Source organism: Saimiri boliviensis, chromosome 17 (genome assembly GCF_048565385.1).
Source record: "Saimiri boliviensis isolate mSaiBol1 chromosome 17, mSaiBol1.pri, whole genome shotgun sequence".
Taxonomy (NCBI): domain Eukaryota; kingdom Metazoa; phylum Chordata; class Mammalia; order Primates; family Cebidae; genus Saimiri; species Saimiri boliviensis.
In genome coordinates, this window is record NC_133465.1 from 28,466,431 (window position 1) to 28,482,381 (window position 15,951).

The 15,951-nt window shown below is 35.3% G+C and overlaps 1 protein-coding gene across 8 annotated transcripts in view; it reads right to left on the reverse strand.

The window, feature by feature from the left end:
- NF1 (neurofibromin 1) overlaps nt 1-15,951 on the reverse strand; it is a 304,993-nt gene that overhangs the window by 154,676 nt on the left and 134,366 nt on the right. For 7 of the 8 annotated variants that reach the window (XM_074388406.1, XM_074388407.1, XM_074388409.1 and 4 more), the window contains 7 exons: nt 14,362-14,496; nt 9,841-9,954; nt 5,633-5,712; nt 3,995-4,118; nt 2,321-2,476; nt 615-864; nt 4-77 (listed from right to left, as the gene is read on the reverse strand). In XM_074388406.1, the coding sequence (XP_074244507.1) occupies nt 4-77; nt 615-864; nt 2,321-2,476; nt 3,995-4,118; nt 5,633-5,712; nt 9,841-9,954; nt 14,362-14,496 (933 nt within the window). The remainder of the gene's footprint in view (nt 1-3; nt 78-614; nt 865-2,320; nt 2,477-3,994; nt 4,119-5,632; nt 5,713-9,840; nt 9,955-14,361; nt 14,497-15,951) is intronic. The other variant, XM_074388405.1, reaches the window with a different exon arrangement.

Genomic DNA, 15,951 nt, shown 5'->3' on the forward strand with positions numbered 1-15,951 from the left:
TACCTCAGTGTTTCCTGCAGTGGGATGCTCAATGCGCCTCAGTAGTGCCATCACTCTTTTCTGAAGTGCTGCTCTTCCTAAGCAAATACAAGAGCAAATCGAGTTACTGCACTTAGAGCCCTGCCTGCCAATGAAGAACCTGATAAGCCCCACTCAAAAGGCAGAGTAAGAGGAGCAGAAGAACAATGTTTCAAATGATAAAGCCAAAAACTTCCCTTTACTAACCGAACAGGAAAGGTACTTATCTTGGACTTTTATCTTGGAATGGCATAAAATAGCTGTTCCCACCTATAATTTACTCAAAACATATGCCAACGTGTGTAAAACTTCACCATCTACAATGTAGGCAGAGTAAATTATATAATCACAATTGATGGTAACATATACTGCCAGTTATTTTTAAAATGTACAGCATATTAAAAATTCAGTGAGAGACTAACAATTTATTTCAAATGCTATTTATTTTCATCTTACTTTGTTCAGAAAAGGATTTCAAGTAAGCTACTTGAATTTCCCCTGAAAGTTACAAAGCAGTATCTTTAAATATATTCTCACAATCAGATACCAGGGGCTTTGAGGCAGACTAAGTAAAAAAAACCACTATTCACATTTACCTGTTGACATCATATTGCTGACAGAGGCAAACTCCATGAATGTGTTATAGTTGGGCAAGAGGTTATGCACTGACACTTCATCCACGCCACACCGGATATCTGCTTCCTCGCAGAGATGGCGAAAACAAGACATGGCAACCAGAACAGCTTCAGTGTCAGGGTTCCACAGAAACATGTACAAGGCCACTTCTAGTTTGGTCTGGGCTTGTCGGCAAATTGGTGGGGTTCCACTGCATCCTGCTGCACTATCCTGAGAGTCAAAGGTGGAAGAAGTATATTTGTAACTTGGGTAATTTTATGTATAAAACCCAACAATGCAATAAACTGCATGTGTGTGTATAAATATCTCAGCATACAGTAACTCATAAGAGCTTTTTCCTTTAATCATTACAGAAATTTTTTAAACCCCAAAACATCTTGGCCACATGAGAAATGAGATTATCTGGACCAACATAATGCTACTCTCTGTAAGTCAAATCAAATAGGTATTATCCTATTCCAGATTCCAGAAATGTAAACTGATTCTAACATGGACTGGTAAAACACCGTAACATAAAACTACTGCAGTAATGATATAATGTACTTCCCAGTGAATTAGAAATGACAGAAAAAAAGGAAGTAACAGGAAATTCTATTTGCTATACGGAAGTAATAAAATAATTACACTGCAGTACTCACTGAAACAAGAGCATAAACAAGAAGTAAATATTGCTGTAGAAGATATACCTGATTCTGAATTACTATTCCCCAAACATGAAATGGAGAAAATAATTGACAAAATAAATGCAAATTCTACAACAACAGTAAATACCATACTGCGTATATGTTTTTTTCCCCTTAACAGAAAATTATATTAAAAATTATGGCTGGGCGCGGTGGCTCAAGCCTGTAATCCCAGCACTTTGGGAGGCCGAGGCGGGTGGATCACGAGGTCAAGAGATAGAGACCATCCTGGTCAACATGGTGAAACCCCGTCTCTACTAAAAATACAAAAAATTAGCTGGGCGTGGTGGCGTGTGCCTGTACTCCCAGCTACTCAGGAGGCTGAGGCAGGAGAATTGCCTGAACCCAGGAGGCGGAGGTTGCGGTGAGCCGAGATCGTGCCATTGCACTCCAGCCTGGGTAACAAGAACGAAACTCCATCTCAAAAAAAAAAAAAATTATCGATGAAAAATGTTTTGGTTTGGAAAATAAACTCTTCTGTAGTGATTTGACATTTTTACTTGAAATATGATTTGTATTTAAAAAAATTACACACACGAACACAAATCACAGAAACACTTATCTTTAACATGAAGCAAAATACTTCGTTTTTATCCCTGTAAATCTGTACCTTTGTTAGCTGGTACAACTTCTATACTTCTGTGGTATGAATGGCTTCTTTTTTATGGGGGGGGGGAGGTTTATAATAATTACATTGATCAGAAATAGCTTGTAAGTGTCAAGTGCTATTTACACATCCTTTTATTTAACCCTCACAACAACTCTGGGGCAGGAATTATTATTGTCCCCATTCTAAAGTTGAAGAACTGATGAACAAGGACGTTAAGGACTTGTCCAAAGTTCCACAAAGAGCAGTGATAGAACTAAAGTCTATGCAGTTTTTCAGTATTACACTATGTTACCTAGATGACATTTATCAAAGTTCATTCAGAAAACAAATAGAGCACACATAACGATACAGGAAAATTACAAAAGAAGCTGACCAGAGAGGAGTTCCCTTTTCCCTTCCGGAGAGAGACTCCAGGAGTACGGAGTAACTCTTCATGATCCATGGACATTTGACTGGTATTTCCACTAGAAGGGATATCACATCCTACGCCATAAAAAAGCAGAAAGTGACAGGAACTTCTATCTGCCTGCTAGAAAAAAGAAATAAATAAGCTTTATGGAAGCACTGACCACCAAGAGTAATAAACACATATTTCAGTTGTCTTCCTGTTTGAGACTCTCCTAGAAAACCCCTCCTCTCAATCTCTATGCCCCACCTTCAAGGAGAGTCACTAAAAACCCATTAGGACAAATAATGTTTACTTAAATGTCTTTAAAATTCCTTTCAGTTTCCCATTCTCTAAATCATCTGAAACAGTAGATTCTACAAATATAAATTAAGTCTAACATAAACACAAGTAAAACATCAATGAAATAAATCTACTGTATGAAAACTATAATTCTATCTCAATGACAAAGATTTTTTTACATAAGATTTTATCCTGTTCCATGTTGGGATAACTAGAAATTGACTCTTCAGATTAAGTTCTCTGGACCAGTAATTAGCCCTGGCATATACACCAAGTATGTCACAAGAGTGACTGTGCTCACCAGGACACTAGGAATTCATTACCGGATTCCTCATACTTATATTCTGGAGATTATACCATAGTCAAACGCATGAAAGTCTGAAGTCTAATCTCTTTTCGTTTCTTTGGAATAACATCAGATTCCACTACATTAACACATCAAATGAGCCAAATGTGAATAAACCCACTTCACCATTAGTTTATTTCTAAACAGAGACAATTTATTAATAAAAAGCTGTATAATACTGAGAAGCATATGCATTTCATACATTTAAGGTTTTTCACAGGTATGATTCTAGTACCAGATAAAAACTCATTCAATCAAGTACTCCTAAAACTACATCATAATAGAATTCCTAAATTGATTTGATTATAGAAACTATATGCTGCCTCTTCCTTATCCTCCACAACCTCACCATGTTTCAACAGTTTAGAATCAAAAATTTCACTCTACCCCAATGAAGAAGTCTCCTGATATTTTCAAGAGGTGAAACCCTTATTGGAGGAATAGAAATAAACCTAGTTTGAGGCCCCTCAACTTTTTCCCTTTTGCTTCTTGACATATAATTCTCTGAACCAGTCTAGCCATGAGATCTAGGTCTACCATTTCTCAGAGCTATGATTCTAGAACTGGACAAAAACTCATTAAATCATGAACTCCTAAATCGATGCCATAACAGATTTCTTAAATTAATTATAGAAGCTATATGTTAAAATAAATTTTACATGAGTTATGTCTTATGTATGAACTTGAGAATAAAGACAGAATATGCTCCTTAAGCTCCTTTGGTTACAGCAGCCCCCATTTTTCCTAGGCCTGCCCCACAGAGACCTATTTAACTCAACTAGGACTAGAATTCATCAACAGTGTGGTTTTAAGGCCAAAGCCTCAGAACAATTTTTTAAATGCAGATTTGCCAGCCATTGTCCTCTGCATATATATTTCCTTTTGAGAACCTTGGGGAGAAGGAGGAGCTGAAACAGAACCTAATTTGGCTATAAAACACTTTCTTAATCTCTCCCCATTCACATTCCCATTACAAATATTCCTCCATTTTTTAAAGATGTCATTTTGCTTACCTTATTTTTAAGAAGAAATTTATTCCTGCAGATCAAAATTTCCCGCAACCACTTGAGAATTTCTGTGCTACTAAGCATTTGATGACTAGTTAATTTCTTGCAGATGTAGAAAAGCATTTGTGAGCTGCAATAACATAAAGTTCATTGTTACTAGCATCATCAATAACCTAATACAGATATAACCAGACATAAAAATGGCATTCTCTCATAATGAATACAAGTTTAGAGAAGCATAGCTTCCCTTGCAGGGTTTTAGAGAAATGGTTATCAAAGTGTCAATAGCACTATAATCAAAGGAAATAAGTTTATAGGTTATAGAAAAAAAGCAAGTATTTATTTATAAGCCCCCTATGTTTCATTAAACTCCCAGTGTTCCTATCCGTGTATCTCATCCTTGCAGCAGACATAAGAAGAAAAAATAAAGTACATGCACCACAGAGTCTGCCTCCAAACACGGTGCTCCATAGCGCGGGGGCTGCAAGCTGCCATCCACAGGCCAAATCCAGACTACCACTTGCTATTGTAAATATAAAGTTTTAGTCAAACACAACTACACCCATTCGTGCACATATTGTCTGTGGCCACTTTCATGCTCCAAAGGTGGAACCGAATAGTTATGACCGTATGACCCACAAAGCCCAAAATATTTACTATCTGGCCTTTTAGAGAAAAGTTTCCTGATCCCTACTCTAGAGCTGCACTGTAACATGGTAGCCACTAGCCAGTCACACATGGCTATTGAGCACTTTATGTGTGGCTTGCTCAAATTGAGATGTGCTGAAAGTATAAAAGACACACCAAAGTTTGAAGACTTAATTAAAAAAAAGAGAGAGACTATGTCATTAATAACTTTTATATTGATTACATGTTGACATTGTTATAAATAACATATAGTGGGTGAAATAAAACATTGTTAAAATTATTTTACCTGCTTCTGTTTACTTTGTAATGTAGTAACTAGAAAATTTTCAATAACATATGGGATTTCTCATTATATTACTATTGTAGAGAACTGTTCTAGAGTAAGATTTAATTGAGCTGCCAAGTAACTTAGGACACCCACTCCTATAAGATAATGGCAAACTTGAGGTTTACACATTTACATTTTCCTCAAGGTGGGGACTTCATGCTCATTAAAATGTAATGATTTATATAATCTAGGAAGTAGACCACAAAATTCTGTATATATTTTTGTCTTCTAACCAGGTGTCCATTATAAATTCCTTCATCGAAAGCATTGGTATTACAGAAAGTTTATGAAAAGTCACAGTTTAAAAAACTGAAAAACAATATTTTACAAAATTTTATCATTCTAGGCTTGTAACTGTGAAAATCTATTAAAAACACAGTAGTAACCACATTGAAATCTCAAAAAGGTAATATACCAAACAATAGTACTTATGGTTGGGTGACAAAATTTAGCAATATTCTTAAAATTTATTTTCTAAATTGCTGTGATATTTTTATTACAGTTAAAATAAGAAATTGTAATAATTTGAAGTCAAATAAAATACAAAATCATAAAACCTATGGAAGTAGAAGTTTTACAATGTACTAAGCACTATAGAGTTCATAATTCAAGATAGAAATACGAAATAAAATTTTAAAGTTGAATTTAAAAAATAAAAGTACAAATACCTAATCTCCCAAAATGTTTCTACAGGAGCATCAGGATTCCACAAGTCAATGCTATCTAACTGATGAAGAACAAGGAGAGCCTGCATTTTTTTAAAAAAAGAAAGACAAAGAGAAGACTCATTGAAACATTTTTGGTAAACATAACACTGGAATACTTATTTTACAAATGCTAAGAGATTGAGCTATTTCATTTATAGTTTTGACATACAGTAAAAGGTGAAATAGATTAACTCTGGCAAACACAAACCTCTAAGGAATAATACAGACAGAATGAAATAATTTTATTCCCATCATTCTTACTCTAATTGGCATGTACATACAAAGCTAAATGATGAATTCACAATATATAACTATAAAAAGTGCTTTAAGAAACAAACAAAATAATTTCAATAGATATTAAAGAACTCAAACAAAAAGTTGATCCCCTAGAAGGACCTGTTAAAATTAATACACACAAGAAAAGATAAGCAAAACTGTCTCATTTGCCCCAAATTCTCTTGTAACAGAAAAAAGCAATTTTTCAAAATCAAGAGAGAGAAAGCAAAATGGATTTTGTATTTCATAGCAGATTATCCATTCTAAAGTATTTCAATTGACCACAGAAGTTAAAATTGGGATTTGGCTCAGAGAAATTTAGTCAATTTCTATGACTTTAAAAATTTTATGAATGTAACTCAAAAGGAAAAAGCTGCACACAGAGGTACTTGTTGCTCTTAATTATTATAGGAGAAAATTAGGAGAACTTTACTAGGAGGAGAATGGGTTAATATTCAGTAATGAGAATGGTATTTTAACTTTGAGCTGTTAAAAATTCATTAAAACCTATACAGATCACACAGCAACATGGAAAAATATGAAATGTCAAGTGAGTATACTGTGTTTATGGCTTTGTTAAAACATGGAAAATGCAAAAAAAAAAAAAAAAGAGAGAGAGAAGGGAACATGAAAATCAAAGCAGAGAATAGACTAACATGTTTTCTTTCAAATATATATTTGTAAAGTTTTATCAAACAAAAATATAGAGAATTTGTCACTTGAAAAAACTAGTGCCAGTAAATTGTACCAAGTTTCTGTACAATAGCAGCAAAACTGAATTTTAATTTGTGTTGTTTTTCCTTGATATGAGAGCTGTAGATTATATGCGTTTTAAGATTCTCACAATTAATTGCAATTTTCATTAAATATCTCAAAGTAATTACAATAAAAATGTTTGAAATAAGATACTGAGTCTGACCTTTATATGGTTATATAAGTGAATTATTTAATACATATTGTAATATGTAACATATATTATATATTAAATAATTCACTTAAAATATATAACATATGTTACATATTACAATAGATTATTGCATAAATTAGACTATTACATAAATTAAAACCATCAAAGATATAAAGAATAAAATGTAGACTCTTTCTTCAAACTGATCCTATCGTAACTCCAATTCTACAATCCCAACAAACATTACTCCCACCAACCCAACACCCCCAACCCAGTGAACATTGTTAAGCTCTGTACATTTCTTTCAGTCCTTGGTCAAGGTATCAACATATAAAAGCCAGACTCATATTATCTTATTGCAAACATTTTTATTGTAATTACTTTGAGATATTTAATGAAAATTGCAATTAATTGTGAGACTCTTAAAAAGCTATATAATTTATAGCTCTCATATCGAGGAAAAACAACACAAATTAAAATTCAGTTTTGCTGCTATTGTGCAGAAACTTGGTACAATTTACTGGCACTAGTTTTTTCAAGTGACAAATTCTCTATATTTTTGTTTGATAAAACTTTACAAATATAGGCCGGGCACGGTGGCTCAAGCCTGTAATCCCAGCACTTTGGGAGGCCGAGGCGGGTGGATCACGAGGTCGAGAGATCGAGACCATCCTGGTCAACGTGGTGAAACCCCGTCTCTACTAAAAATACAAAAAATTAGCTGGGCATGGTGGCGCGTGCCTGTAGTCCCAGCTACTCAGGAGGCTGAGGCAGGAGAATTTCCTGAACCCAGGAGGCAGAGGTTGCGGTGAGCCGAGATCGTGCCATTGCACTCCAGCCTGGGTAACAAGAGCAAAACTCCGTCTCCAAAAAAAAAAAAAAAAAAAAAAAAACTTTACAAATATATACTGAAAGAAAACATGTTAGTCTATTCTCTGCTTTGATTTTCATGTTCCCTTCTCTCTTTTTTTTTTTGCATTTTCCATGTTTTAACAAAGCCATAAACACAGTATACTCACTTGACATTTCATATTTTTCCATGTTGCTGTATGATCTATGTAGGTTTTAATGAATGTTTAACAGCTCATGAAGTTAAAATACCATTCCCATTACTGAATATTAACCCATTCTCCTCCTAGTAAAGTTCTCTTAATATTCTCCTATTATAATTAAGTACAATAAGTACCTATGTGTGCAATTTTTTCCTTGAGTTATATTCATAAGATTTTTAAGTCATAGAAATTGAATTATTTTCACACAAAAAAGAAAATGTTTGTATAGCTCCTGCTAGATAGCCTTCCAAAAAGACTGCAAAAAATGTGTCAACATACGGGACCAATAGCAATGTACAAAAATGAAAGCAATGATTACATAATAAATGCTAAAGCTTTTTTTTTTTTTTTGAGACGGAGTTTTGCTCGTTACCCAGGTTGGAGTGCAATGGCGCGATCTCGGCTCACTGCAACCTCCACCTCCCAGGTTCAGGCAATTCTCCTGCCTCAGCCTCCTGAGTAGTTGGGATTACAGGCACGCGCCACCATGCCCAGCGAATTTTTTTTTTTTTTTGAGACGGAGTTTCGCCCTTGTTACCCAGGCTGGAGTGCAATGGCGCGATCTTGGCTCACCGTAACCTCCGCCTCCTGGGCTCAGGCAATTCTCCTGCCTCAGCCTCATGAGTAGCTGGGATTACAGGCACGTGCCACCATGCCCAGCTAATTTTTTGCACTATTAGTAGAGACGGGGTTTCACCATGTTGACCAGGATGGTCTCGATCTCTCGACCTCGTGATCCACCCGCCTCGGCCTCCCAAAGTGCTGGGATTACAGGCTTGAGCCACCGCGCCCGGCTCAAATTTTTTGTATTTTTAGTAGAGAGGGGGTTTCACCATGTTGACCAGGATGGTCTCAATCTCTTGACCTCGTGATCCACCCACCTCGGCCTCCCAAAGTGCTGGGATTACAGGCTTGAGCCACTGCGCCCGGCCAGCATTTTTTATAAATGTTTTTACTTTAGTATGTTAAACATTTTTACAGTATGTGCATTAGGATGGCTATAATAAAAAAGACACATTATAACAAGTGTTAGCAAGAATGCAGAAATACTAAACCTTCATATATTATTATTGGGAATATAAAATGAAACAGCTGCTTTGGAAAAGAGTTTGACAGTTCCTCAAACGTTCTACAGTTACCATACGACTTAGCACTTCCACTCCTATATACTTAAGAGATATGTCCATATAGATTTTTACACAAATATTTATAGCAGCATTATTCATAATAGCCAAAAAGTGGAAATAATCCCAAACGTCCACCAACTGATAACTAAATTAAAAAAACTGAGATCCATAAAATGAAATATTTGGCAATAAAAAGGAAAGAAATACTGATTCATACCACAACATGAATGAACCTTGAAAACACTATGTTAAGTCAAGGTAGCCAGACATAAAAGGCACATATTCTATGATTCTAGTTACATGAAATGTCTAAAACAAGAGAATACACAGAAACAGACAATAGATTAGTAGTTGGTAAGGATGAGGGAATGGGGAGTGAAGTTTCTTTCTAGGGTGATAAAAATGTTATGGAATTAGTGAGTAGTGATAGTTGCACAACTGTGTGAATACACTAAGAACCACTTAAAATGGTCAACTTGAGGCTATGTAAACTACATCTCAATTTAAAAATCAGTATTTTTAATATTTAATAAAATACTTTTAAAAATTTTAAAGTCAACTGCAATGAGAAAATCTTGAACTATTTTATTAAGCATAAGAATTTGTACAATGTTGTTGCTATGTGATGTAAAGCAAGTAAGCCCCTTCTTTCTCCATGGAATTTTATAAAATAATGTATAGACATAAACATACCATTTCCAGAAATGACATCTACCTATTACTCATAGAAACTACACACCAAGCAAACATCATGAATGTACAGTTACAACCTTTCCTTCAGGAACCTGGAAATCATTTTCCCCTTACCTCCATTGCTTCCTGAGCGATCTCTGGCATGTGCGACTGAGGGACTAGTTGGACAAGCCCTGTAATTAATTCCGCTGTACTGCCTTGGGTTTCAGGTCCCTGTTTTCTTGGATTCTGCAAGGAAAAAAGGAAACTTCCATTAAAAAATAAATAAATAAATCGAGAGAGATTAGAGGGAGAAATAGACGGCAACTGCTAAAGGGTACTAGGCTTCTTTAAGGGGTGATAACAATGTTCCAGAACTAGGCCAGGCGTGCTGGTTCACACCTGTAAGCCCAGCACTTTGGGAGGCCATGACTGGTTCACCTGAGTTCAGGAGTTTGAGAACAGTCTGACTAATATGGTGAAACCATATCTTCACCAAAAATATAAAAACTAGCTGGGCATGGTGGCGTGCGCCTGCAGTCCCAGTATTTGGGAGGCTGAGGCAGAAGAATCACTTGAACCTGGGAAGTGGAAGTTGCAGTGAGCCGAGATTGTGCCACTGCACTCCAGCCTAGGGGATGGCAAGACTCTATCTTTAAAAAAAAAAAGGTAAAAAAAGTTCTAGAATGAAACAGTGGTAATGGTTGCAGAACCTTGTAAACATACTGAAAACAACTGAATCGTAAACTTTAAAATGGTGAATTTTATGTTATGTGGGTATGGTATTTTTATCTCAATAAAGTAATAAAAGTTTTGTTAAATCAAAACTTCTTTTATTAGGGATTCTTTTAATCCATGTCATTAATGTGAATGATGTCCAGGGAAAATCCTAATGAAAGAAAACCATTAATTCCCACTAAAAATTACATCAATAATACGAATAGTAATTTTTTCCCCCCAACAATTGTAAACTGGCTAAAGAACGTTATCTCTGGTTTGGAATTTACTGGTTTTGAGCTTACACATGATTGTGATCAAAGGCAAAGGACATACATGTTGTATAAGGACCTCATGATTATCCTGTATAGCCCGCTTGTCCCATACAAAGGTCCTGCCCAAATCCACAAAGCTGATGACAAATCAAAGGCTAGAATTCACATCATCAGATACCCATACTTTTCACTGCGGAAAAATGTAGTATACTAAGCAAAGAAAATTAACATCATATATGCCTACCTTTTTTTTTTTTTTTTTTTTGAGACGAAGTTACACTCTTGACACCCACGCTGGACTGCAATGGCGTAATCTCGGCTCACTGCAACCTCTGCCTCCTGAGTTGAAGCAATTCTCCTGCCTCAGCCTCCCGAACAGCTGGGATTACAGGCATGCGCCACCATGCCCAGCTAATTTTTGCATTATTAGTAGAGACAGGGTTTCACCATTTGGCCAGGCTGGTCTCTAGCTCCTGACCTCAGGTGATCCGCCCACCTTGGCTTCCAAAGTGTTCAGATTACAGGCGTGAGTCACCGGACCTGGCCAAATGCCTACCTACTTAAAAAGACTAAAATGTTTCTCTTAACTTGGAAGCATATATTTGCACTTCAAGAATATATGGTTCAGCCAGGCACAGTGGCTCACGCCTGTAATTCCAGCACTTTGGGAAGCCAAGGCGGGCAGACTGCTTGAGGTCAGGAGTTTGAGACCAGCCTGGCCAACATGGAGAAATCCCATCTCTACTAAAAGTACAAAAATTAGCCAGTTGTGGTAGGGGGTGCCTGTAATCTCAGCTACTTGGAAGGTTGAGGCAGAACAATCACTTGAACCCAGGAGGTAGAGGTTGCAGTGAGCCGAGATTACACCACTCCAGCCTGGGCAAAACAGTAAGACTGTGTCTCAAAAATGCAAAAACAAAAGAATACATGAGGCCAATGCAACTTGTGTCCCTTATTTTATTTTGCTAACTATAGATTCTTCCCCATTATCATGACTAAGGTAAGCCCACACTCCAATATCTGTAATTCAAAACAGCCTATTTTCTAACATTTACATAAATTCATTCATAACCCAATAATTTGTATTGAATACCAAATACACAACAATGAAAAAGAAAAGATGTGTTTCCCATCCTCCAGGAGCATAAAGTCTCATGGGGGAAGATATTATCAATAAAATAATCAGACCAACAAGTATAAAAATGAAAATCACCTAAAAGCTATAAAGGTACAGGCTGCTGTAACAGTCTATAACATGGAAAAGTATCCTAGTCAGGGAAGCTCCCTTAGTGCGGTGAAAACAGCTTAGAATTAGTAGGAATCACTATGTGAAGAGTAAGCAGATTCCAGGCAGAGGGAAAAGCAAGTGCAAGGGAGGAATGAAGTCATGTGGTTGGCAAGTTTGAAAGGAAGACTATCATGAATAGAGAGGACAAAAAATGTAATGCTGCATGTGGAAGAAACGGTAGGTGGGAGAAAGATTGTATATGACCTGGTAGATCTATTTGGAGTTTGGTCCTTATAAGCAAGAACAATTTCAACTGAAAGGTTTCAAGCTGAGCAAGGGCATAATAAGATTTGTTTCTTAAAGAGATTGCCATAACTTCGGTGTGGAGAAATGATCAGGAGGATCTAAGAAACAATGCAAGCTGAGTAATTAGGAGGCTTGAGAAATTGAGATGGAAGACAAAATACTACTACTTTTAAAAGTATCACAAATGAGACCATTTAACAATTATTCCTACATTCTTCCAAAATTACTAAGATTCAGAATTTTTATGTAAAGGACAAAATGGTCAAATATTTACAATGAATCATCTATTTTAATGTACTTATGGTTACTTTGAGAAAACTTATTAACCACTAGATGGCAGCAAGGCAAACAATTTCCATTTTAAATGATGCTTGGAAAACAGCAAGTTTTGCTTAAATTTTTCTTCAAACAACATTTAGTAGAAAAGGCATTGGTGAGTTTGGTGCCTTCTTTGAATGTGAATTATGGCCATGTAAACAGAGTGCTGCTAATATTATGTGACCTTCATGATGAAATAATGCCACGAATAGCTTGTGATACATAACAAAGGAATGAGGAGAAAGGGAATTTCATTATTTTTATCAAGTTTCACTGACAGATTTTATGAAATTTTTTCATGCCAAAGGTCCGTTTATTCTAACTAGACTCTCAAATTTGAATGGGTTTTTCAGGGTTCAAAGTATCACAGGCCTTCTTTAGGGGTGACTGATCCTTTGAGAATGTTTTTTCCCTCTTTCTTCTCTTCATTCTCCAAGGAAAATTACTCATAAAAACAGATTTTTAAAAATTCAAGAGGTTTCACAGAACTCTTGGAACTATAGGCATGTAGTTATAAATTCCCTATATTACAGTAATTTGAAAAATATGCCATCAAAATTGAAAGCACTTTAATACTTTTTTAAAAGCCTGTTACTGAACAAAGCAATAAGAAACCTTGTTTGATGTTGCTCTCCAAGGACTGATGAAAGTCAACAAAGGTTAAACATGTCATCCTATGAAAGTCACAATATAGAACTATTACATTTGGGGCATTAATAATATTAATGTTAAATTGTATCTTATTAATAGCAGTAATAGCTAACATTTATTTAGTCCTTATTATGCACCAAGCATTGTTCCTAAAAGCACTGCATGTACTATTTCAATCTTCTTTACAATCTCTCTGAGACAGATTATTATCCCAATACTTCAGATGAGAAAGCTAAGGCATAGAAAGGTTAGTCACCCAAATCACATTAAGTAGTCCTGTCTCCAGCATCCATGCTGTTAATCACTTCACTATGACTCATCTTTATTATGTGCACTGTTTCTAATTACTTTGTATAGCAGAGTGATGTTCTCAAGAATCTAATACTATCTGAGACAGTAAGAGTAGTTATGACAATAACTGAGTACTAGCCAAGTACAATGGCTCATGCCTGTAATCCCAGCACTTGGGGAAGCTGAAGCTGGAGGATCACTTGAGGCCAGGAGTTTGAGGTTGCAATGAGCCACCACTGCACCACTGCACCACTGCACCACTGCACTGCAGCCTGGGAAGCAGAGTGAGACTCTGTCTCAAAATAATAATAATTTGAGTACTAACCATACCCATCTTCACCTCATTCTATTTCCAATACAGTATTTGTAGGGAGAGCCAATGATAACAGAAAGCTGGTAACAGTAAGAAAAGGGGGAAAGAAGAGCTAAATTGGCAACAGCAACTGGAGATTTTTTTTTTTTTTTTTTTTTTTTTTTTTTTTTTTTTTTAACTGGAGATTTTTTAAACCAATGGTGTAGATACAGGCAGCACTGTAACTGATAGTTGCTTCTATCCCCCATACCAGGATTATACCTGAATAATACATAACCTAGCAACAGGATGAGAACAGAGATCTCACCAAAGTACGTTAGTTTAATGATAGAAAAAAGAGAAATGTTAAGAAAACATAAGGACAATTAAGAATCTGATATAATGATGTTAGTATTCATTATACATTAGTTTCTTAGAGATGTAAGGTTTTCAGGTATGATAAGAAAAGATCAGTAAGTAGTCTTGAGCTAAAATTTATCCTCAAGGTCTTGGCATTTCACTTAAACCAAATTAAGTTAGTGTGATAATTTTGAGACACTTCATAAGAAAATACTTACGCAAAGCAAGAGCTTTGGATCTGCATGAATTAGTTTCACCATGGACAAGAGAAGATACTTATAGCTTCTTGTCTCCAAGTCTGTAGGTTTTTCTTTAAATTTAAGGCTTGTTACTTTTTCTTTAAATGTAAGACTCTAAAAACGAAACAAAAACACGGTATCAGACATAAAATTCAGGACAATAGCCATCCAACCTTTTAAAAAAAAATGTATTATTTCAAAACTTTCAAAAAAGGTATTTTTTATACTGCCAAATGTGTGGTATAAGTAGAAATAATAGTAAGCATAAGGTCAATATGATTAAGCTTAAAAAAACTGAAAACTGTTTTACATCATATTATTTTTTAATCAATCTAATAAAACAATGAAAATCTATTGCAATACTAAAAGCTTAATATCAGGTTGCACAAAATCTCCTATGCAAAAAAACTATTTTCCAAAATGTAAAAACACAAGGGAAAAAATATTTGGCCTATAGTTCTCACAAATATACACACTGGGTAATTCATTTAACAAACACTTATTCCCCACACATACACATTTCACAGACTCTATAACATTATCAATTGTAAGATGCATCCTTTGATGTCCCAAAAGGAATGAAAAACCGCTGTCAATTGTAAGACACCATTTAACATAAGATACACTCCAAATTTCAGAGAAGAATAAAAATAAGTGCTTCTTAGAAGCAATGAAATATGTTATACAGGCAATCTCTGTATTAACTAGTTTAATTATAAAATTTGCTTTTTCCTTCTATGGCATTCCATCTCTTTCAAGTTACAGAATGCATGCATTTTGCCTGAAGAACGTTCATAAAACAGAAACAACTCTGAGAAAGGTAAACTTATGACAAATATGTTTCAATTACAGAGATATATGATGAACTAAAATAAGTATAGACGTTTTTCAACCAAAAATCCAACAATTATATTCTGGATCTAGTATCACTTATTATTATAAAACATTTCCTTCCTTTTTTTCCTTTAAAACAACACAACACTATCTGATTTTGACATGAATGCCTTTATGTAAACATATATATAATATAGAAATAGTAGACTGTATACCCATTGTGGACCCATAATACAAATGCCCAAGTAAACAGGCAGTCTTTCTAAGTTAAAAACCAGACATGCACATCTACAATACAAATGAAGTATCCTCAATGTTTAAGTGAGAGAAATGCATTTGTTATTATACCCAAGAACACTGAAGGGCTTTAGTCCTCAAAGGGGAAGGACAGAGATTTAATCTACACATTTATACTCAAGAATGTCACTACAGAAGAGAAACAGCAAAACTTACAAATAGTTTGCTTTTATAACTGCCCTCCAACCCCAAGGCAAATGTTTAACTAAATGATTTAATAAATTCTGGTTTTACTGTTTGCTCTCTTTAAACTGTATTTTTTCCTTTAAGTTGAGGTGTTTCACCTTAGATCAAGCTAAAACTTTGATTAAACAAATTTATTTACTTAAGTGTAACTATCAAACAGCTCTTCCCTGATGTAGGCATTGTATAGGAACACAAGATGAGAGAACAATGAGCAGATACAAGAATTCTTCCTTATTTAAGAATCATTTCCAA